At 43.1% G+C, this 25,383-nt stretch overlaps 1 protein-coding gene across 4 annotated transcripts in view; it reads left to right on the top strand.

The window, feature by feature from the left end:
• Nucleotides 1-8,685: 8,685 nt before the first annotated feature.
• The window catches only part of LOC109904530 (ryanodine receptor 3), a 160,897-nt gene continuing 144,199 nt past the window's right edge, over nucleotides 8,686-25,383 (top strand). For all 4 annotated transcript variants that reach the window (XM_031788211.1, XM_031788210.1, XM_031788209.1 and 1 more), the window contains exon 1: nucleotides 8,686-9,103. In XM_031788211.1, the coding sequence (XP_031644071.1) occupies nucleotides 9,056-9,103 (48 nt within the window). In that variant the 5' untranslated portion in view covers nucleotides 8,686-9,055. The remainder of the gene's footprint in view (nucleotides 9,104-25,383) is intronic.

Genomic DNA, 25,383 nt, shown 5'->3' with positions numbered 1-25,383 from the left:
CCGCATACTGAAAGCAAACAAAACCATTACTGACTGAGGCTACTGAGGGCTAAATAAAGGGGAAAGTAATCAAGGTAATGATGAAATCCAGGTGTGCAAAACGATGGGGAGCAGGTGGGTGTAATGGTTGCCAGGTGTTCCGTAACGTGGGTTGCCAGGACCGGTGGTCAGTAGATGGGCGAAGTCGAGCGAGAGGGAGGGGATATCACATACCTTCAACGATTAAAAATATTTTACACAACTCAGCATAGACTGTACATTATAATTAGGGATAATGAGCATGCACATCTGCTTAGGAAAGTAGTGGACATGCCCGGCTTGCCCCTTCCTGTAGGCTACTCAGTGGTGAGTAGCCTACAGGTTGACGTTAATGTGTAACTTAAATTCTAAATTAACATTGTTAAAGAGTTCTACTTGCGTATGATATTTTGTATAACAACTGTGTGACATACACTACATGACAATAAGTATGGACACCTGCTTGTCGAACATCTTACTCCAAAATCATGGGCATTAATATGGAGTTGGTCTCCCTTTGCGGCTATAACAGCCTCCAGTCTTCTGGGAAGGCTTTCCACTAGATGTTGGAACATTGCTGCGGGGACTTCCATTCAGCCACAAGAGGATTACTGAGGTCGAGCACTGTTGGGCAATTAGACCTGGCTCACAGTCAGCGTTCCAATTCATCCCAAACGTGTTTGAAGGGGTTGAGGTCAGGGCTCTGTGCAGACCAGTCAAGTTCTTCCACACCGAACTCGATAAACCACTTCTGTATGGACCTCGCTTTGTGCACGGGGGCATTGCCATGCTGAAACAGGAAAGGGCCATCCCCAAACAGTTGCCACAAAGTTGGAAGCACAGAATCATCTAGAATGTCATTGTATGCTGTAGCGTTAAGATTTCCCTTCACTGGAACTAAGGCGCCTAGCCCGAACCATGAAAAACTGCCCCAGACCATTATTCCTCCTCCACCAAACTTTGCAGTTGGCACTATGCATTCAGGCAGGTAGCGTTCTCCTGGCATCCTCCAAACCATACTGCCAATGTTTGTCTATGGAGACTGCATGGCTGTGTGCTCGGTTTTATACACCTGTCAGCAACGGGTGTGGCTGAAATAGCCGAATTCACAAATTTTAAGGGGTGTTCACATACTGTTGTATATAGAGTAAGAGGACAGTGTTTGAAACTGGCCACCAGATGGCACTATTATTCATTTTCCGTCTTGTCATTTGTATCCGACTTTAATGTGCCCAGACGGCTATACACTCTTCTGCCCCCGGCGATCGGCTCTTACGTAAAACATCCTTCGTTCAGGCTGCAAAGGCGTCTGTTACTTTCTTAACTCGATCTGATGGCCCGCCGCCTAAAAAATAGGTCACAGAAAAAGGAAAAAAAAGGATTGTACTTTACAGGCTCTAGAGAAGTTAGCAAATAAAGCCATATTATGCATTGTTAAGGTGTCTTGTATGATTCAGAGAAGTTTCATATGATGTCACAAAATGGTCAAGCCCACAAGCATAAATCTCTAAGGTGTACTTTTACGGAAGAATTTGGCACTAGAAGAAGATTCAACAGCTTAAAAAAACAAATACATTGTTGAAATGTACAAATATTTACTTGGTAAATATGTTTAAAGGGGTCTAGTGTGCATATGTGCCTTCAATTTCAATACATTGAATCCATGATACTCGTGGTATATAAAAATATCTTAGTGGTCACATTTGTGATCAATGGGAGAATAGTGTCTCTAATGTATACTGTATATATTTAATTATAGCAGATTATTATTTTTCAGTAGATTGAAGTTGAGTTGCGTTATGGATATACACTGAGTGTATAAAACATTAAGAACACCTTCCTAATACGGAGTTGCACCATTGTTGCCCTCAGGACATCCTCAATTTGTCTGGGCATGGACTCTACAAGGTGTCCATGTTGACTCCAATGCTCCCCACAGTTGTGTCACGTTGGCTGGATGTCCTTTGGGTGGTGGATCATTCTTGATACACACAGGAAACTGTTGAGTGTGTAAAACCCAGCAACATTGAAGTTTTTGACACACTCAAACCAGTGCACCTGGCACCTACTACCATACCCTGTTCAAAGGCCCTTAACTCTTCTTTTGACCTTCCCATTCACCCTCTGAATGACACACATAGACAACCCATGTCTCAAAGCTTAGAAATCCTTCTTTAACCTGTCTATTCCCCTTAATCTTTAACCTGTCTCTTCCCCTTCATCTTTAACCTGTCTCGTCCCTTCACCTTTAACCCGTCTCTTCCCCTTCATCTTTAACCCGTCTCTTCCCCTTCATCTTTAACCTGCCTCTTCCCCTTCATCTTTAACCCGTCTCTTCCCCTTCATCTTTAACCCATCTCTTCCCCTTCATCTTTAACCCGTCTCTTCCCCTTCATTTTTAACCCGTCTCTTCCCCTTCATCTTTAACCTGTCTCTACCCCTTCATCTTTAACCTGTCTCTTCCCCTTCATCTTTAACCTGTCTCTTCCCCTTCATCTTTAACCTGTCTCTTCCCCTTCATCTTTAACCTGTCTCCGCCCCTTCATCTTTAACCTGTCTCTTCCCCTTCACCTTTAACCTGTCTCTCTCCCTTCATCTTTAACCTGTCTCCTCCCCTTCATCTTTAACCTGTCTCTTCCCCTTCATCTTTAACCTGTCTCTTCCCCTTTATCTTTAACCTGTCTCCTCCCCTTCATCTTTAACCTGTCTCTTCCCCGTCATCTTTAACCTGTCTCTTCCCCTTCATCTTTAACCTGTCTCTTCCCCTTCACCTTTAACCTGTCTCTCTCCCTTCATCTTTAACCTGTCTCCTCCCCTTCATCTTTAACCTGTCTCTTCCCCTTCATCTTTAACCTGTCTCTTCCCCTTTATCTTTAACCTGTCTCCTCCCCTTCATCTTTAACCTGTCTCTTCCCCGTCATCTTTAACCTGTCTCTTCCCCTTCATCTTTAACCTGTCTCTTCCCCTTCATCTTTAACCTGTCTCTTCCCCTTCATCTTTAACCTGTCTCTTCCCCTTCATCTTTAACCTGTCTCTTCCCCTTCATCTTTAACCTGTCTCTTCCCCTTCATCTTTAACCTGTCTTTTCCCCTTCATCTTTAACCTGTCTCCTCCCCTTCATCTACACTGATTGAAGTGGATTTCACAAGTGACATTAATAAGGTTAATAAGCTTTCACCTGGATTCACCTGGTCAGTCTGTGTCATGGAAAGAGCAGGAGTTCATAACAATGTTTAAACTCAGTGTACTTGATCAAGATGATCTTACAGATGATTTTACCATTATCCATTAGCCTTGACATATGTTTAAATCAGTGATTGACTGTAAAACATCATATTTTGTTATTTCAGGGGGAATTATAGACCCATACACCAAATTAGTGTAATAACTTAACACATATTTAATGTCAATATAATTGTTTAGTGTCTCTTGCACATTGTAGACCTGGTTTGTGTGAGTTGTGCTGAATAGTCACAAGGGTAGGCCTGGTTTATTAAGAGTATTGAGACATAGCCAAATGTGTAAACCTGGTTGGCATGGATATTTGGGCTGAGATATGCAGGTGTAGATCTGGTTTATAATAACATTGGGACTCAATCAAAGGTGTAGAACTGGTTTGTAGGAGTACGGGTGCTGAGGTGCAGGGGTAGACCTTGTTTACAGATTATGGTTTTTCAGGCCTCTGCACATGTAGCCTTAGTTGGCTAATTGGATTCAAGCACAGGTGCAGACTTTGTAGGTATGTAAATTGGAACTGAAGTACAGACCTGGTTTGTAATTAGTACTTCCACCATTGGACATTTGAGACAAAATATCCACAGGAAGGTAGGCCTATTATTAAACCGACTTTTCAAAACGCGGGTCTGTGCATGGCTGCGCGGCTCTCACTGGTTGGTTCTTCATTACCTGACGCATGCGCTCAAGATGTTAACATTAGTGTTATGAATAAAGTAAACTGCCCTGACCCTAACCTTACCTTAACTCTTTGAATTTAAACTTCAATAGGGTGATGTCAGTTGGTCATCTCAAGGATCCCTCTAAGCCACAGGTGTCAAACTCATTCCATAGAGGGCAGTATCTGCAGGATTTCACAGAGGTGTCTACATCCATTTTGTACTTATAGCCTACAGTAAATAAAAATGTACCGATCGATTAAAGAATAATTTAGGCTCATGAGCTTAGTTTAGTTCAACTGTCGTACCCAAAATATAAGTTGTTTTACTCCCATGTTTGTAAACAAAGTAAATGTATAGCCTAAAAACATGGTTGAAACTATAATTTTGATATCATGGATGGTCAGTCCTTGAATCCGTAGCTCTGTCTTTGAATTGAAGAGTGGTTACATTTCTCCAGCTGCATTCCCCCACTTGTTCTGAAACCGTGGTGGGGAGGTTCTTTGTTATTGTTTCAACACTGATCGTCGCTTTAAGGTCACAGATTAGTTAGGAACTCCTCTCACCCGGTTGTGTAGGTCTTAATTGGACACAAATGGAAAGGAAATAACAAAAACCAGCAGATACTGGGCCCTCCATGGAATGAGTTTGACACCCCTGCACTAAGCATTCCCTACCTTCTGTTAAAGCTACATGGGTTTGCACATGCATCAGGTGATCAAAACCAGTGTTCTGAAAAGTTTGTTTTAATAATATTTTCCTCTGGATATTTTGTAAAAAACAATGTCCAACGACAGCGTCAACAACTGGCAGAATAAGTTGAAATTGCAGTTTATTCAACATACAAACATTGCAATTGAATAAAGGCCGACCTAATCAGCAATGGAGTAAAGGCCACTGTAATAGGCCAATACTCCCATGAATCCCTCTCACACTCAGGGAGGGAGGGAGGACAGGGCCCTTGGTTTAGACCAGTGTTTCTTAATCCTACTTCTTTTCCCCTAGCACTACACACCTGGATCCACTAATTAAAGGTTTGGTGATGAGTTGATTAGTGGAATAAGGTGTGTGTAGTGCTAGGGCAAAAACAAAAATGTGCAGCCCTTGGGCTCCCCAGGACCAGGATAGAGAACCACTGATTGATTTAGGATAAGGTCCGTCATTCCAATTTAAAAGCAGTACCACAAGGTGGCAGCATTGGACCATATAAAACATTATCTCCAATCAAGACTTGGCACAATACCTGGCTACTGTTTAAGAAAAGACAACTATAGCCCATGTCAAACAAAATACTTGACTAATTACTAAATATAGGTATATGTAGCCTATTGGTTTTTGTGAAAGAGATGGGGGTTGGAGGGGTGAGGAAGAACTAGGCATATTCTGACAGTAAGACATCAAATATAGACTTTACAAACATCTTAGTGTATATGTTCTGTAACATTGTTTTATTAAACTTTGTCTGAGAGAAAAAAAAAAAAGAATTTACAATTTACTGCTACAGAACTTGACCTCATTTTAGGTTGCTGTGGATCTGACTAAAGCTATGAAAATGATCTAAGTAATCCTAATGAAAAGTTAAAGTTGAGGTTATGTATTGATTTCCTCGCCAGTGTTGCAACATAATTTCATCAGTGCTGTTTCCATTATCCGTTTTCATTGATGTAGTCAAAACAAGGGGCTTTAAAAGGCTTCTGGGGTGAGTATGTATTAGGTCATATTTACACATTTAACCCCACTATACAATGAATGATTTATTTACTTAAGCTACATAAGTCGATTTGCAGGCTACATTGAACATTAAACACTATTTCACTGGCCGCTTAGAGTGCAATAATGAAGCCATACTCTATACCGTTCTGTTATTCTAGGTGTTGTCCATGGTGCTGATTTGTGGAGGCAGGTGCTGTGCAAGAAGTCTATGCATATTGGATGCTATGTTTGTATTTGTATTTTGTATTTATTCAGGATCCCCATTAGTTCCTGTCAAGGCAGCAGCTGCTCTTCCTGGGTTCCAAACATATTAAAGCACCTACATTACATATAAAACCAAATATAAAACAGGACATCATATAACATTATTACACCATTACATAACTACAATACAAAATGTTCAATACCACCATTCAGCAATATCACAATGTATGCGTATGCATGTGTCTGTACCTTTGTGTGTCTCTTCACAGTCCCCACTGTTCCATAAGGTGTATTTTTTACCTGTTTAAAAAAAAATCTGATTCTACTGCTTGCATCAGTTACCTGATGTGGAATAGAGTTCCATGTAGTCATGGCTCTATGTAGTACTGTACGCCTCCCATAGTCTGTTCTGGACTTGGGGACTGTGAAGAGACCTCTGGTGGCATGTCTTGTGGTGTATGCATGGGTGTCCGAGCTGTGTGCAAGTATTTTAAACAGACAGCTCGGCACATTCAGCTTGTCAACCTCTTACAAAAACAAGTAGTGATGAAGTCAATCTCTCTTCCACTTTGAGCCATGAGAGATTGACATGCATGTCATTAATGTTAGCACTCTGTGTACTTTTAAGGGCCAGTCGTGCTGCCCTGTTCTGAGGCAACTGCAATTTTCCTATGTCCCTCTTTGTTGCACCTGACCACACTACTGAACAGTAGTCTAGGTGCAACAAAAATAGGGCCTGTAGGACTTGCCTTGTTGATAGTGTTGTTAAGAAGGTAGAGATTTATTATGGACTGACTGATCCCCGTCTTAGCTACTCTTGTATCAATATGTTTTGACCGTGACAGTTTACAATCCAGGGTTACTCAAAGCAGTTTAGTCACCTCAACTTACTCAATTTCCACATTATTCATTACGAGATGTAGTTGAGGTTTAGGGTTTAGTGAATGATTTGTCCCAAATACAGTGCTTTCAATTTTGGAAATATTTAGGACTAACTTATTCCTTGCTACCCATGCCAAAGATAACTGCAGCTCTTTGTTAAGTGTTGCAGTCATTTCAGTCGCTGTAGTAGCTGACGTGTAGTAGCTGACGTGTATAATGTTGAGTCATCTGCATACATAGACACACTGGCCTTACTCAAAGCCAGTGGCATGTTGTTAGTAAAGATTGAAAAAAGCAAGGGGCCTAAACAGCTACCCTGGGGAATACCTGATTCTACCTGGATTATGTTTGAGAAGCCTCCATTAAAGAACACCCTCTGTGTTCTGTTAGACAAGTAACTATTTATCCACATTATAGCAGGGGGTGTTTTTCTAGCAGCAGACTATGATCTATAATGTCAAAAGCTGCACTGAAGTCTAACAAGAAAGCCCCCACAATAATTTTATCTTCAATGTCTCAGCCAATCATCAATCATTTGTGTAAGTGCTGTGCTTGTTGAGTGTCCTTCCCTATAAGTCTGTTGTCAATTTATTTACTGTGAAATAGCATTGTATCTGGTCAAACACCACTTTTTACAGAAGTTTACTAAGGGTTGGAAACAGGCTGATTGGTTGCCTATTTGAAACCAAAAAAATTTGCCTCTTCCATGCTGACTTTACGGAATTCAAAAGTACAATTCTTGTTTTTTCATAATTTTGTGAGATATACTTGGATGTGTAGTGTCAGCGTTTCTTGCTGGCATGTCATATGTCATTTGCTTATCTTGCCAATGAAAAAGTCATTAATAAAGTAGTTGGCAATGTCAGTGGGTTCTGTGACGAATGAGCCATCTGATTCAATGAATGATGGAGCTGAGTTAGCCTTTTTTCCCAAAATGTCATTTAAGATTCTCCAAAGCTTTTTACTATCATTCTTTATATAATTTATTTTTGTTTCATGGTATAGTTTCTTTTTCTTTAGTAACATGATTTCTTAACTTCCAGTCCATTTGCCAATCAGTTGGGCTGCTAGACTTTTGCCATACCTTTTGCCCCATCCCTCTCAACCATACCATTTTTCAATTCCTCATCAAGCCAAGGGGATTTATCAGTTTTTACAGTCATTTTTTTTAATGGGCGCATGCTTATTACTAACTGGAATAAGCAATTTCCTAAATGTGTCAAGTGCAGCGTCTGGTTGCTCCTCATTACACACCACAGACCAGCAAATATTCTTTACATCATCAACATATGAATCACTATAAAACTTATTCTATGACTTCTTAAACACTATATTAGGCCCAGCCTTTGGAACTTTGGTTTTCCTAGATATGGCTACCATACTGTGATCACCACATCCTATGGATTTGGATAATGCTTTAAAGCACATTTCTGCAGCATTAGTAAAGATGTGGTCAATACATGTTGATGGTTTCATTCCTGTGCTGTTTGTAAATACCCTGGTAGGTTGACTGAAAACCTGAACCAGGTTGCAGGCACTGGTTACAGTTTGACATTTTTTCTTGAGTGGACAGCTTGATGAGAGCCAGTCTATATTTAAGTCTCCCATAAAATATACTTCTCTGTTGATATCGCATACATTATCAAGCATTTCACACATATTATCCGGATACTGACTGTTAGCACTTGGTGGTCTATATCAGCTTCCCACCAGAATGGGTTTAAAGTGAGGCAGATGGACCTGTAGCCATATTACTTCAACGGTATTTAACATGAGATCCTCTCTAAAGCTTTACAGGAATGTGGTTCTGAATATAGACCACAACACAGCGTTAGATAACGTTTTAGGCTTATTAATTGAAAACATGTATATAGGCTATGTACTGTTAGATATATCTATTCGACGCGCCTAAACAATTAAGAATAATATCACTGAATACATCACCAAAGGAAAAGCAACTATTGCGCGCTGTTGTGCGGCTGTTGTATGGCGAGGGAATTTTGAAAGCTCACGCTTTACTGTTTGTATTAATAAGATCCACTGCTGACGTCGAAGATAAAGACCCGACTGCCGTATTTTGACTGCAAGACTATGCTTCACATTCCAGCCCCGCTCTCATTTGTTCCAGCCTATACCAACGCTCACACGCTCTCTCGGGAACCGTTGGCATTGGCAGTGAGCGAGCGGGCATGAGTGACAGTCTGCAGTATTTCGCTCGGGCTCCCAACCTCATATATCGTTTTGGATTAGCTATATGCTAATATCGATTAGAGAGAAGAGTAGCAGCGCGGTGCTGCGAGCCGACAGTGGAGGCTACCCGAGTCTGAGCAGGCTCCTCAACAGCCATGGCTGAAGGTGGTGAAGGGGAGGATGAAATTCAGTTCTTGAGAACTGTAAGTAGCCCAATGTCCTTTCGCTAATTTGTGTGGCAACCTGCCTCCTGTGTGCATTTCCAGTGTTGTATCCCATGCATGTCTATTTAATAGCCTACTGCAGATTATGCTTTACATAGCCAGATGGTTATAGGCTACATCTTGATTATGAAATATTTATATAATGTAGCCAATAGGTCTAATTCAGAGTACACTGTCTCCTGAACGTGAGCGCTTTTTGGGTAGCCCTCGATAACTTGCTCCTTCGTAAAACCGGTTGTCTCAGTAGCCTACGTTTTGCTGTCAATGAATGCAATGGAATGCCGGAATGCCTAACCTTGTACTACTCCTTCCAGATAATAAGACAACTCCTGTCTCACTTTCAGCCCACAACACTACTGCTTTGTTGTTGTTGATTGCTAACTAGTACGTTTCCCTTTTCCAGGTGTAGCAACGCTGTCTACACTATAGTTAAAAAAGTTAACCTTTTGCATGTCTAGTTATTATTCTTAACCTCAAATTCTGAATATGGTGTCTACCCAGGTAGATGTAGAGGCAATCAATTCTGAATATGGAGTCTACCCAGGCAGATGAAGAGGCAGTAAGCAAAATGAAAAGCAATAGCCTAATGAGGGCCTAATATTGTTATGGTGATTTACTGTGATAGATGAGGCATTTGCAGTGGTCACTGACAGCACTTAGTTCTGGGTGCTCTTGCAGGGCTCTCCATTCAAAATAAGGCATGTTAATTATCGCATGACAACAATGATTTGGGCAGTGGGCTTCCTCAGTTCTGATTAACCATGCTGTCAAGCTTACAGCACATAAACCTGGCTCATAATATTGGCTGGAATGGAGTGAATGGAATGGTATCAAACACATGGAAACCATGTTTGATGTGTTCGATACCATTCCATTGATTCCGTTCCAGCAATTACCATGAGCCCGTCTTTCCCAATTAAGGTGCCACCAACGTCCTGTGAGATAATGTGGTCCTATACTAATGAAAGTAGGGGTTGTAACTTGAGGAAGAATGGCTCAGAGGAGCACCGCTCCTTATGGTCTACACTACTTGCTACTACTCATCTTTTGGCATAGCAAGTTATGCTAGAAAACATAGATTTATCTACAAAGTTGAGGCTAATATGAAACCAAAACGAAAACCCACCTCTTAAAGCATAAGCAAGCTCTTCTTGGTGATGACGTTGATGACCATGCTGACTTTGTGTCACTACAACTACAGGAAAACACATTTGAGAAATATCTGGGCTAAAAATACCCCACAGTTTAGGTAGGTGAAGGATATGAGGGCTGGAGGCCTTCCAGACTTCTGGACACCGGGAGGTGTTTGGTGGTTGCACATATCACAGTCAGTGGGGGTTTTCATTGGTTTTCCTTTATCAAGTTGCCTTCAGTGGGAGAATTTGATTAATTATTCACCATACCGTTGGAGGGTGAGGAAGGTTGGCTGTTATACTATGAAACCATAGACTTACATTTCTTTCTTCTCATTCAAAGGCATATTTAAACACCCAGTGGAAATGATGTTCAATGCAGTGGCATATTAAAGTAGATGAATGCAGAAGTGGAGAGTCTATTTACAACCCAAGAAGAGCTTAGTGAATCTACTTCTGTGCAGCTAACGTGTAAAAGTGTGGAACTTGGCAGACGCCAGACGTCCTTCCTCAATGACAACGTGTGAGACATCTTTGACCTCATCAGCTGCTTCAGGGCAGAAATCCTAAAAATGCATTTCAGTTCCTATCTCATCCTTCTCCTGCACAGATAGTAGCCTACTCCCACACATTCCCAGAAGACAAGTGTCAGTTATGGAGCACCATTAACTGTGTGAAGTGACAAAGAGCTAAGAGGACATTGAGGAAAGAGAAGCTGAGCGAAAGATGCACCCTGCTATCTTGCTGTTAAGAGACTTACTTGGACATTAGCAGTGCGCTTAGTAAGTCCATGTTTGCATTGCTCTGGAAGCTTCCTGTATTCCCAGAAATGACAGTGGTTTAAAATGTTTCCCTGAAAAAGCTGATGCTTCCAATGCTATGCAGGTCCCCATCCCTTGTTACCACTACATGCAGAGGTTGTTACATCATTATGCACACTGCCCCAAACAGTGCTGACATTTCAGCACTATTACTGCTTGGAGGGCTAGCACCTAAATGCCAGACAGCAGTCTGCACCTGTGATCTATACAGTAAAAACAATGGACATAAGTTCTGGAGTTGGCCCTTTGGGTTTTGCAACATGGGGTTTTGCTATCTGTGCTAAAATTATTTTTCTTAGCCTATCAAATTGGCCATGGCTGGTCCCACCACAGTTGTCCTCTTTGGCAAAGTTCAAATGTGACGCTTTGAGTTGTGAAGGCACTGCTTCTTTAAGAAACTTAGCAGCTTGTTGCATCCTTCCGCAAGGGGCAGCAGCTGACTGGATGGGATGGGGATGGGGCCTATGTGCGGCGGCAGCGCGGTGTGTATGTGTGGTGCTGCTGCAGAGTCAGGCTGCACCAGACATGCCACAGCAGAGCAGAGTGCAGAAATGATTCATCAGGCCAGGGTGCAGCTGAGCTGGTTTTGACTCTATTCTCTATACTGTTGCCAACACATTTTAAGAACACACACACACACACACACACACACACACACACACACACACACACACACACACACACACACACACACACACACACACACACACACACACACACACACACAGTCTCTGACTGATCTTGCCCTTGGATGAATATTCCCATTTAGCAGTAAACAGGCAGCATGTTTTCCCCGTACATCCACAATGCAGCATGTTTTCCCTGTACATCCACAATGCAGCATGTTTTCCCTGTACATCTACAATGCAGCATGTTTTCCCCGTACATCCACAATGCAGCATGTTTTCCCTGTACATCTACAATGCAGCATGTTTTCCCCGTACATCCACAATGCAGCATGTTTTCCCTGTACATCCACAATGCAGCATGTTTTCCCTGTACATCCACAATGCAGCATGTTTTCATCGTACATCCACAATGCAGCATGTTTTCCCCGTACATCCACAATGCAGCATGTTTTCCCCGTACATCCACAATGCAGCATGTTTTCCCCGTACATCCACAATGCAGCATGTTTTTCCAGTACATCCACAATGCAGCATGTTTTCCCCGTACATCCACAATGCAGCATGTTTTCCCCGTACATCCACAATGCAGCATGTTTTCCCCGTACATCCACAATGCAGCATGTTTTCCCCGTACATCCACAATGCAGCATGTTTTCCCCGTACATCCACAATGCAGCATGTTTTCCCTGTACATCCACAATGCAGCATGTTTTCCCTGTACATCCACAATGCAGCATGTTTTCCCCGTACATCCACAATGCAGCATGTTTTCCCCGTACATCCACAATGCAGCATGTTTTCCCTGTACATCCACAATGCAGCATGTTTTCCCTGTACATCCACAATGCAGCATGTTTTCCCTGTACATCCACATACTGTCTTTTACTGTAGCAGAAGAACTTAATAAAGCGGTGCACAAACGGACTTTTCTCTAGTAACAACTAAACAAAGTAATTTCCCCTGAGAGAGCAGAGGAATTAGCCTCTGGCGGCCTGCTCATCTAAAGCCATTCCAGAGAGAGGATTTCTCAGCCATGGGTAATTTGATGCTGCGGGAAGAGGAACAGCTCTTATTGTGAGCTCCGAGACTCACAGTGATCATTCTCCAATCTCTTGTTAAATGTTAAAGGGTGCTAGGGGGATAGGGGAGAGTATAATAAGGCTAAACATTTTACTGTAGTATGGTAGTTTTCTATTTGTAGATGTCCTGAGATGGACCAGCACCAGCATAGTGGCCTCATAAGCAAGATGATGGTATAGAGTCGTATGAATAAAATCTCAGTTTATATGGCATAATGGATCAGACTGTTATGTAAGAATTATTTAGCAAATGAACTGGAACAATAGTACGGTATGCCGCTTTTAATCCGGATCAGTAGCCTGTACGTGTGACGTGTGTGTGTGCCACGGTTACTTAAGTTCCAGGTCCACCAGTTCCAGAGCCATTTTTGTCTCTTTTTGTATCATTATCAAATCATTTCTGGGTAACAGTTTAAGTTCCTTACTGTGATTGTTTTCAATTAAAATTGTCAAAAATAAACATATCTTTTTTAGCAAAGAGACATATCCCAAGCAAGAAATTAGCTGGGAGTGGTCTGAGTGGGGAGGGGAAAACAGAAAACTAGCTGTTATTGGCAGAGAGATTTGGAAGTGTCTTTCTTATTGGTCATTTGACTAATTTACCACCTGTGATGTCACCAGGCAGGCCAAAACTCCATCCCACCAAACAAGTATTATTCCAACCCCATAGTGTGGAAATATATATAAATCACAGGAGTTCCAGTTTTTGACTGCACTGGTCCTTTAACACCCATGGGCTCTAACAGGGAGCTGATCTCTGGAGGGATGGAACAGTCTGCAGTGGGAACAAGCCGTTGGCTTCCTCTCATCTCGTCCTCAGTTAGTTTGTCTGATTGTGCTGTGGTTCTGACTGGGGGCCTCTGATTTGTACATGCTCTACGCTGCATGGGACCTGATCCACACATCTGATCACTAAGGAATAGAGATGGGCTGGGGCCACACCCCCCCCCCCTCCTCTGGAAGACCCCCTGCTGGGTGAAAATCAACGTCTTTGGCTCCATTAGCAGGTAGTGGGGGAGTGGTGGCAGCCGTGAAAAGGGCAGCGTGTGAGTGTGACTAATGTGCTATGGCAGTGTTTGGACTGTTAGGTTTTATGTGGAGGGACTGTCTGACCTGGCGTACCAACCAGCTGTCAGCACATTCAGAGAGACAGGCATAATGAACCATCACTGCCCCCCTCCTAACACAAAAACAACTCCAGGTAAGCTGACTTGGCACCAACACCAAGCAGACGCTGGTGTTTAACGTCTGGCTAGTGAGTGTATTCTTTAATGGCTGCAGTGCTGGAGGTGAGCGTTTCTCTCAGTGAAATGTTTACTTACGGGCCTTTTTCCAACAATGCAGAGTTAAAGATAAAACAAATTGAATTAGTGACATGAGGAACAAGTACAGTGAATAATGAATAACAATAATGAGTCAAAATAACATGGCTATATAGAAGTTCCAGTACCAAGTCGATGTGCAGGGGTACGAGGTAATTGAGGTAGCTACAGTATGTAGATATAGGTAGGGTTACAGTGACTAGGCAACAGGATAGGGGGGGGGGGTAGAAGATAGCCCGATTTGGTAAAAGACCAAGTCCATATTATGGCAAGAACAGTACAAATAAGCAAAGAGAAATGACAGTCCATCATTACTTTAAGACATGAAGATCAGTCAATACGGAAAATATCAAGAACTCTGAATGTTTCTGGGGCGGCAGCGTAGCCTAGTGGTTAGAGCGTTGGACTAGTAAAGGTTGCAAGTTCAAACCCCCGAGCTGACAAGGTCTGTCGTGCTGTCGTTCTGCCCCTGAACAGGCAGTTAACCCACTGTTCCTAGGCCGTCATTGAAAATAAGAATTTATTCTTAACTGACTTGCCTGGTTAAATAAAGGTTAAAAAAATATATTTAAAAAAGTGCAGGTCATAAAAACGAATAAGAGCTATGATAAAACTGGATCCAATGAGGACCGCCACAGGAATGGAAGACCCCGAGTTACCTCTGCTGCAGAGGATAAGTTCATTAGTCACCAGTCTCAGAAATTGGTGCCCAAATAAATGCTTTTAAAAAAAATGTATCCATTATTTTACCAGGTAAGTTGACTGAGAACACATTCTCATTTCCAGCAGTGACCTGGGGAATAGTTACTGGGGAGAAATGAGTCAATTGTAAACTGGGGATTATTAGGTGACCGTGATAGTTTGAGGGCCAGATTGGGAATTTAGCCAGGACACCGGGGTTAACACCCTTACTCTTACAATAAGTGCCATGGGATCTTCAATGACCTCAGAGAGTCAGGACACCTGTTTAACATCCCATCCAAAAGACAGCACCCTACACAGGGCAATGTCCCCAATCACTGCCCTGTGGCATTGGGATATTTTTTAGACCAGTGGAAAGAGTGTCTCCTACTGGCCCTCCAACACCACTTCCAGCAGCATCTGGTCTCCCATCCAGGAACTGACCAGGACCAACCCTACTTAGCTTCAGAAACAAGCCAGCAGTGGTATGCAGGGTGGTATGCTGCTGGCATGAACTTCAAATAGTTCAAGTAACAGACACATCTCAACATCAACTGTTCAGAGGACTCAGGCCTTCATGGTCAAATTGATGCAAAGAAACCACTACTAAAAGACACCAATAAGAAGAAGAGACTTGCTTGGGCCAAGCAACACGAGCAATGGACATTCGATCGGTGGAAATGTACTTTGGTCTGAAGTCCAAATTTGAGATTTTTGGTTACATCCGCCGTGTCTTTTTCAGACGCGGTGTGGGTGAATGGATGATTTCCGCATGTGTATTTCCCACTGTAAAGCATGGAGGAGGAGCTGTTATGGTGTGGGGGTTCTTTGCTGGTGACACTGTCTGTGATTTATTTAGAATTCAAGGCACACTTAACCAGCATGGATACTACAGCATTCTGCAGCGATACGCCATCCCATCTGGATTGGGCTTAGTGGGACTATCATTTGTTTTTCAACAGGACAATGACCCAACACACCTCCAGGCTATGTAAGGGCTATTTGACCAAGAAGGAGAGTGATGGAGTGCTGCATCAGATGACCTGGCCTCCACAATCCCCCGACCTCAACCAAATTGAGATGGTTTGGGATGAGTTGGACCGCAGAGTGAAGGAAAAGCAGCCAACAAGTGCTCAGCATATGTGGGAACGCCTTCAAGACTGTTGGAAAAGCATTCCAGGTGAATTTGGTTGAGAGAATGTCAAGAGTGTGCAAAGCTGTCATCAAGGCAAAGGGTGGCTCTTTGAACAATCTCAAATATAAAATATATTTTGATTTGTTTAACACTTTCTTGGTTACTACATGATTCCATATGTGTTATGTCTTCACTATTATTCTACAATGTAGAAAATAGTACAAATAAAGAAAAACCCTTGAATGAGTAGGTGTTCTAAAACTTTTGACCGGTAGTGTGTGTGTGTGTGTGTGTGTGTGTGTGTGTGTGGCGTCAGTATGCATGTGTGTGTGTGTGTGTGTGTGTGTGTGTTTTGTCTGTGGGCATATTGTGTTTGTGTGTTTGGGTGTTAGTTTAAGTATGTGTGGGTAGAGTCTAGTGTGTGAGCATGGTCAGTGCTAGTAGAAGCTGTTCAGGGTCCTGTTGGTTCCTGACCTGGTGCACTGGTAGCGCATGATGTGCGGTAGTAAAGAAAACAGTCTATGGCTTGGGTGGCTGGAGTCTTTGATAATTGTTGTGGTCTTCCTCTGACACCGCCTGGTGTAGTCCTGGATGCCAGGGAGCTCAGCCCCAGTGATGTACTGGGCCGTAATTAACCACCCTCTGTAGCGCCTTGCGGTTGGGTGCCTTGCAGTTGTCATACCAAGCGGTGATGCAGCCAAGATGTTCTCAATGGTGCAGCTGTAGAACCTTTTGAGGATCTGAGGGCCCATGCTAAGTCTTTTCAGCCTCCTGTTGTGCCCCTTTTCACAACTGTGTGGGTATGTGTAGACCATGTTAATTCCTGGTGTTGGAGTTGTGCGCGACCACACAGCCGTGGGTGAACAGGGAGTACAGGAGGGAACTAAGCACACACCCCTGATGGGCACCCGTGTTGATGGTCAGCAATGGTGGATATGTTGTTGCCTACTCTCACCCGTCAGGAAATCCAGGATCCAGTTTCAGAAGGTGTTCAATCCCAGGGTCCTGAGCTTAGTATGAGCTTGGAGGAAACAATGATGTTGAATGCTGAGCTGTAGTCAATGAACAGCATTCTTATATAGGTATTGCTTTTGTCCAGGTGGGAGAGAGCAGTATGGAGTGCGATAGAGATTGCGTTATCTGTGGAATTGTTGGGGTGGTATGTGAATTGGATTGGATCCAGGGTAGCTAGGATGATGGTGTTGATGTGAGCCATGACCAGCATTTCATGGTTATAGATGTGAGTGCTACGGGGTGATAGTTATTTAGACAGGTTACCTTGGTGTTTTTGGGCACGGGGACTATGGTGGTCTGCTTAAAACACGTTGTTATTACGGACCGGGTCAGGTTGAAAATGTCAATGAAGAGGAGGCCATTTCAAGCTTTTTGAAGTCAATAATTGTTTGGATCAAATGACCCTTGCTCGAATCCAGGCTGTCTCACAACCGGCTGTGATTGGGAGTTCCATAGGGTGGCGCACAATTGGCCCAGCGACGTCGGGGTTTTGCCGGTTAAGGCCGTCATTGTAAATAAGAATTTGTTCTTAACTGACTTGCCTAGTTAAATAAAGGTTTAAAAAAAATAAAAATGTGGGTGGCGGCAGGGGGAAAGGCTCCCTCACTGGGCCAGAGGATATCAAAGGTGCCCTTAAATTAGAAATTTGTCATTTAGCAGACACTCTTATCCAAAGCGACTTACAGGAGCAAGTAGGGTTAAGTGCCTTGCTCAAGGGCATATTGACAGTTTTCATTAAGTTGGCTTGGGGATTCAAAGCAGCGACCTTTCGGTTATTGGCCCAACATGCATAAACACTAGGCTACCTGCCACCCTTGATGCACTTTTCCTGGGCAGTGCTCACTAGCTAGTGTATCCTCAGCCCTCATCACCTTTTAATGAGAGTGGTTCGATCTGGAAACGCATTGTCACCTTCCAATGTCATTGAAATCACCCATGTGGAGTTCTGCAGTTAAATTATGTTAATATCCTATATGATCTTGTTTAATGAATCCAGACCATTTGGATGGTTACTTTACAAATGAATGTAATGTACAATTCAAGTTCAAGGTTCATGTTTGTGTAAAATTGCATTCAATGCCATCTAGAGTTCCATATTAGTGTTGTCTTTTCGCAAGCTTTCTGCATAATTATTTCGAAATTACAATGTGATTTGTATTCCGTTGAACAAATCATCCCTGACTTTTTAAAATTGATATCTGGTTACTCTTTTCTCCAAAAAGTGCTTGTCATGCAGGTGCTATTTTTCTCTGCTGCAATTAAGCATAGATTTTCTAACCTACACTGAATGTGAAAAAAATTGAAACACCTCTTTCAATTACAGACTGACCAGGTGAAAGCTATGATCCCCTATTGATGTCATCTGTTAAATCCACTTCAATCAGTGTAGATGAATGGAAGGAGACATGTTAAAGAAGGATTTTAAAGCCTTGAGACAATTGAGAGACAGTCTGCCATTCAGAGGGTGAATGAACAAGACAACATCTTTTAAGTGCCTTTGAACGGGGTATGTTAGTAGGTGCCAGGCGCACCGGTTTGAATGTGTCAAGAACTGCAACGTTGCTGGGTTTTTCACGCGCAACAGTTTCCTGTGTGTATCAAGAATGGTCCACCACCCAAAGGACATCCAGCCAACGTGACACAACTGTGGGAAGCATTGGAGTCAACATGGGTCAGCATCGCTGTGGAACGCTTTTGACACCTTGTAGAGTCCATGCCCAGATGAATTGAGGGTGTTCTGAGAGCAAAATGGGTGCAACTCAATATTAGGAAGGTGTTCCTAATGTTTTGTACACTCAGTGTATATCCATATTACCATATTGATTTCCCCTATTTTCCCATTACTATTTACACATTTCCTAAAAGTCATTAAGCATTTTTTCAATGGTGCACATTTAGAAAGAACTTGTAGAAACAGTGGGGGGCTCATTTTGGGGTGGAAGCAGTGTTCAGCAGAAAGCTGCTCTCCTGTGTTCCCACCGGGTGGAAGGAGACAGACAGATAAGATAGCCTACAAAGGGAATTAAGCCAGCAGCAGAGCCAGAGATGGCCCTGTGAAAGGTAGCTGTAATTAGCTATTGATCCAGCCACCAAATGAAGAAATTTCCTGATCAGTCTGAATGGTATGCAGTTAGCAAGCCTGATTGATTTGTGTTTCAGAGCATGAATATTTAATCCAGGAACTAGATTTACCTGTTGTTTAGATACAAGAGACCTTTTCTTCAGCAATAGTCTGCTAAGATGTTTTTTTTCTTCCTGTTAAAGGCATTTAATTTTCCTACTCCTCAGACTTGATGACATGGCTGTCAGAGACATGCTCTGCTCATTATTGACAAACTGGTATTTATCGATGTTGTTTCAGTATTTATTCTATAAAATAACTTCTTAAACAGTTCCTAAGTGGCCACTCTCAAGGTAGTTAGCCCTCAGCTAAGTTGCCCTCGAGGTAATTAGCCCCACAGCTAAGTTTCTCTCGAGGTAGTTAGCCCCTCAGCTAAGTTGCTCTCGAGGTAGTTAGCCCCACAGCTAAGTTTCTCTTGAGGTAGTTAGCCCCTCAGCTAAGTTGCTCTCGAGGTAGTTAGCCCCTCAGCTAAGTTGCTCTCGAGGTAGTTAGCCCCTCAGCTAAGTTGCTCTCGAGGTAGTTAGCCCCTCAGCTAAGTTGCTATCGAGGTAGTTAGCCCCTCAGCTAAGTTGCTATCGAGGTAGTTAGCCCCTCAGCTAAGTTGCGCTCGAGGTAGTTAGCCCCACAGCTAAGTTGCTATCGAGGTAGTTAGCCCCACAGCTATGTTGCTCTCGAGGTAGTTAGCCCCACAGCTATGTTGCTCTCGAGGTAGTTAGCCCCACAGCTATCTTGCTCTCGAGGTAGTTAGCCCCACAGCTAAGTTTCTCTCGAGGTAGTTAGCCCCACAGCTAAGTTGGTCCACAGGATAGTTCTGCTTATGAAGCACTGTCATCACTGAAACCAACACTCAGTCAGCACCAAGATGAATCATCTTGACCAGAAGTAAGTGATCACACTGTGTGTCTCTGTGTGTACGTGGGGAAATGTGTAAATCACTCTGATGTTTTAAAAATAATAGGATTGCTATGTAAAATTTGTAGAGGCTTATTGCAACATGGCTCGCTGCCACGGAATGTCCAGTAACACTTTCTATTATTGCTTAAGTTAATGATGGAATCCGCAATAGGAGGAACAGCGCCACTGTCCATCCCACGGCCATTGTTATTGTTTTGTTGACCAAGCAGAGCTAGGAGTGTCGTGCACCAAGGTAAAACATTTTTGCAGTACATATGCTTCTGTTCTATCCCATGTGCAATGATGTCTGAGGGAAAAAAACTGTTTGTTGTTTGCAATAACTTCTTTGTTGTTGTAATATTGCAAACAGATGTGTCAGCTTTACCATTAAGGATTCCAGCTTTATACCCTCATTTGAAATTGTAGTGAGGTGTTACGCTGTCTAGCAGACCAAACTTTATGAAGCCACACCAGTGCTGCATGCTGTTTACTTCAGACATGTGGCAGAACCTGAATATGAGGAGTCAGACATATTGAACTTGTCAGTGAGTAATCAATCAATACAGTTCCGATCTTGCTCTGAGTTTAGTGGGCTGACTGACTTGTCACTCGGGAAGATGGAGTGAACGAGGGGCGGTTCTAAAACTCACGTTATCAGTGCTGACCGACACTACCCACCCTGTTTTGACCCCCCCCCCCCCCCTTACATCAGCAGGCCTTATACACAGAACATTTCTCAATAATGTTATGCAGGACTTTTCTAGCAGGGCTTTTCTAGCAGCGCATTATCCTCCACCATCTGAGCAACCCCAAACTGCACTCATGACATTTAAAAACTGTCCCGGTTTCCACAGAAACAATGTGAGTGTTTTCTATTATAGCACAGAAATAAAAGTAATTATACCACTTTGTATGCTTGGCTGTATTTCTGAATCATTCCCTCCTACATAAGCAGGACCTCTGGTATTTGTGCGATAATGATGCCTAATGTGCTGCGGTACCCAACTCCCCACTGTGCTCTTAATAAGGCTTTTAGAAGGACATTTAGTATCTGTTGTTTGTGATGCTTACTTACCCTCACAGAAATTCAACTGTCAAATTCGCATGTGAACATCAAATTTGCAGTTTCACATGTACGAAAATCCACATGCAAAAAAGTCATGTGGTGGTGAAATAGTGTTATTCTCCTAACATGTGAAACATGTTGCATTTGCAATGGTTCCACATACAGTACCAGTCAAAAGTTTGGACACCACATTCAAGGGTTTTTCTTTATTTTTACTATTTTCTACATTGTAAAATAATAGTGACATCAAAACTATGAAATAACACTATGAAATAACACATGGAATCATGTAGTAACCAAAAAAGTGTTAAACAAGTTCTTCAAAGTAACAGCTTTGCACACTCTTGGCATTCTCTCAACCAGCTTCACCTGGAATGCTTATCCAACAGTCTTGAAGGAGTTCCCACAAATGCTGAGCACTTGTTGGCCGCTTTTCCTTCACTCTGCGGTCCAACTCATCCCAAAGCATCTCAATTGGGTTGAGGTTGGGTGATTGTGGAGGCCAGATTATCTGATGCAGCACTCCATCTCTGTCCTTCTTGGTCAAATAGCCCTCAGACAGCCTGGAGATGTGTTGGCATTGTCCTGTTGAAAAACAAATGATAGGCCTACTAAGCGCAAACCAGATGGGATGGCGTATCGCTGCCGAATTCTGTGGTAGCAATGCTGGTTAAGTGTGCCTTGAATTCGACCATGAAGGTCTGATTCACGCAGTCTCCTTTGAACAGTTGATTTTGAGATGTGTGAAACATTTATTTGGGCTGCGATTTCTGAGGCTGGTAACTCTAATGAACTTATCCTCTGCAGCAAAGGTACTCTGGGTCTTCCTTTCCTGTGGCGGTCCTCATGAGAGCCAGTTTCATCAATAGCGCTTGATGGGTTTTGCGACTGCACTTGAAGAAACTTTAGAAGTTATTGACATTTTCCAGATTGACTGACCTTCATGTATTAAATTAACGATGGACTGTCGTTTCTCTTTGCTAATTTGAGATGTTCTTGCCATAATATGGACTTGGTCTTTTACCAAATAGGGCTATCTTCTGTATACCACCCCTAACTTGTCACAACACAACTGATTGGCTCAAACGCATTAAGAAGGAAAGAAATTCCACAAATTAACTTTTAATGGAAGTTAGTGGCTAGGAAAAACTCCCTAGAAAGGCCAAAACAGATATAACAAACTGACCCTAGCCCCCCGACACATAAACTACTGCAGCATAAATACTGGAGGCTGAGACAGGAGGGGTCAGGAGACACTGTGGACCCATCCGAGGACACCCCCGACAGGGCCAAACAGAAAGGATATAACCCCACCCACTTTGCCAAAGCACAGGCCCCACACCACGAGGGATATCTTCAACCACCAACTTACCATCCTGAGACAGGGCCGAGTATAGCCCACAAAGATCTCCGCCATGGCACAACCCAAGGGGGGGCGCCATCCCAGACAGGATGACCACATCAGTGAATCAACCCACTCAGGTGACGCACCCCTTCCAGGGACGGCATGAGAGAGCCCCAGTAAGCCAGTGACTCAGCCCCTGTAATAGGGTTAGAGGCAGAGAATCCCAGTGGAAAGAGGGGAACCGGCCAGGCAGAGACAGCAAGGGCGGTTCGTTGCTCCAGAGCCTTTCCGTTCACCTTCCCACTCCTGGGCCAGACTACACTCAATCATATGACCCACTGAAGAGATGAGTCTTCAGTAAAGACTTAAAGGTTGAGACCGAGTTTGCGTCTCTGACATGGGTAGGCAGACCGTTCCATAAAATGGAGCTCTATAGGAGAAAGCCCTGCCTCCAGCTGTTTGCTTAGAAATTCTAGGGACAATTAGGAGGCCTGCGTCTTGTGACCGTAGCGTACGTGTAGGTATGTACGGCAGGACCAAATCAGAGAGATAGGTAGGAGCAAACCCATGTAATGCTTTGTAGGTTAGCAGTAAAACCTTGAAATCAGCCCTTGCTTTGACAGGAATCCAGTGTAGAGAGGCTAGCACTGGAGTAATATGATTCTAGTCAGGATTCTAGCAGCCGTATCTAGCACCAACTGAAGTTTATTTAGTGCTTTATCCGGGTAGCCGGAAAGTAGAGCATTGCAGTAGTCTAACCTAGAAGTGACAAAAGCATGGATTAATTTTTCTGCATCATTTTTGGACAGAAAGTTTCCGATTTTTGCAATGTTACGTAGATGGAAAAAAGCTGTCCTTGAAATGGTCTTGATATCAAATCAAATCAAATTTATTTATATAGCCCTTCTTACATCAGCTGATGTCACAAAGTGCTGTACAGAAACCCAGCCTAAAACCCCAAACAGCAAGCAATGCAGGTGTAGAAGCACGGTGGCTAGGAAAAACTCCCTAGAAAGGCCAAAACCTAGGAAGAAACCTAGAGCAGAACCAGGCTATGTGGGGTGGCCAGTCCTCTTCTGGCTGTGCCGGGTGGAGATTATAACAGAACATGGCCAAGATGTTCAAATGTTCATAAATGACCAGCATGGTCGTATAATAATAAGGCAGAACAGTTGAAACTGGAGCAGCAGCACAGTCAGATGGACTGGGGACAGCAAGGAGTCATCATGTCAGGTAGTCCTGGGGCATGGTCCTAGGGCTCAGGTCCTCCGAGAGAGAGAAAAAAAAAGAGAGAATTAGAGGGAGCCATATGTGGGGTTGCCAGTCCTCTTCTGGCTGTGCCGGGTGGAGATTAAAACAGAACATGGCCAAGATGTTCAAATGTTCATAAATGATCAGCATGTTCGAATAATAAGAAGGCAGAACAGTTGAAACTGGAGCAGCAGCACGGCCAGGTGGACTGGGGACAGCAAGGAGTCATCATGTCAGGTAATCCTGGGGCATGGTCCTAGGGCTCAGGTCCTCCGAGAGAGTGAAGGAGAGAATTAGAGAACGCACACTTAGATTCACACAGGACACCGAATAGGACAGGAGAAGTACTCCAGATATAACAAACTGACCCTAGCCCCCCGACACATAAACTACTGCAGCATAAATACTGGAGGCTGAGACAGGAGGGGTCAGGAGACTCTCTCTTCAAAAGAGAGATCAGGGTCCAGAGTAATGCCGAGGTCCTTCACAGTTTTATTTGAGACGACTGTACAACCATTAAGAATAATTTAACAAGGCGCACCTGTTAATTGAAATGCATTCCTGGTGACTACCTCACGAAACTGGCAAAGGGTGGCTATTACATGATTCCATATTTGTTATTTCATAGTTTTGATGTCTTCACAATTATTCTACAATGTTGAAAATAGTACAAATAAAGACAAACCCTTGAATGAGTAGTTGTTCTAAAACTTTTTACCTGTAGTGTAGTTTTTTTGTAAGGGTAGTTTACTCAGCCTTGCATTGCCCAGGCCCCAGTCGAGTGCTATTTTAGAGCCCCAAATCTATAGTTCAGTCTCTAAAACATGTCTGGTCTCTTGCTGGTGTAATCGCACCTTGTCACACAATGGGCAAGGTACAGTACTACTGCACTTTACTGAACCCTACCCTTAATCTCGCTGTTTAATTGAGATACAGTATTTGCAGCATTTCTGCTGCACAGCTCTTGAGGTCTCTTGAACTACGATAATTGCTGTGTTGAGAGAACATTTTTTTTTCTCTCCCGGCTGATGTCAACCTCTGAGCCTATGACCGGTATTGACGACAAGGGTTATTCCCTACCTCCATAAAAGATTCTTGCCATTTTAACGACCTCTGCTTCTGCTTTCCAGCACCAGTGTAGACTAAGATATATTTGCCTCTTATTGGACATTGTTGTAGCAGAGTCAATGATGTGTGTTTCTGCTAGGGCAGCAAGTAGGGGACAGACCAGGAAGTGCTGAGAGCAGTGGGGAGGGATATACATCCTGCACACTGATGAGCTTTGACATATTTGAACCTCCCCATTTACCTTATCAGGGCCCGCTCTCTCTACTCTTTACAACCTGGCACTTTTCAATGATAAGAGTGTGATTACGACCCACTGGCTTACACCTGCTTAGCAAGTAACTTCCCTGAGTCTTGAGAGAATCAATGTACTGCGGAGATAGAGAGGAAACTTTTACAACTGTTGCTCAACTCTGTGGTATAGGGATGGTGTAAGGCTTCTTCTCTCTTGATTGGGTAGGATTTCTATCTCAACTGCCTGTGTTTCTCCTCATTAACCCACAGCGGAGCTCAGGCCAAGCTGGAAGCTTGAAGTGTTACTGGGACATTAGCCGAAAGAGCTGACGGCACAGATTCCCTCTTTCAGCTCTTTATGTGCTTTTGCATGGAAATTAGACCTGCAAAAACAACAAATCGCACCGTAAGAGGTTGTAGTCTTATAAAACATTGTTAAATTGCGCCCAGATGAGACATCTTTATGTC

The sequence above is a fragment of the Oncorhynchus kisutch genome, linkage group LG14 (assembly GCF_002021735.2).
Source record: "Oncorhynchus kisutch isolate 150728-3 linkage group LG14, Okis_V2, whole genome shotgun sequence".
Lineage (NCBI taxonomy): Eukaryota > Metazoa > Chordata > Actinopteri > Salmoniformes > Salmonidae > Oncorhynchus > Oncorhynchus kisutch.
Note: the sequence above shows the minus strand (reverse complement) of the source record. Positions and strands in the feature narration are given on the sequence as shown.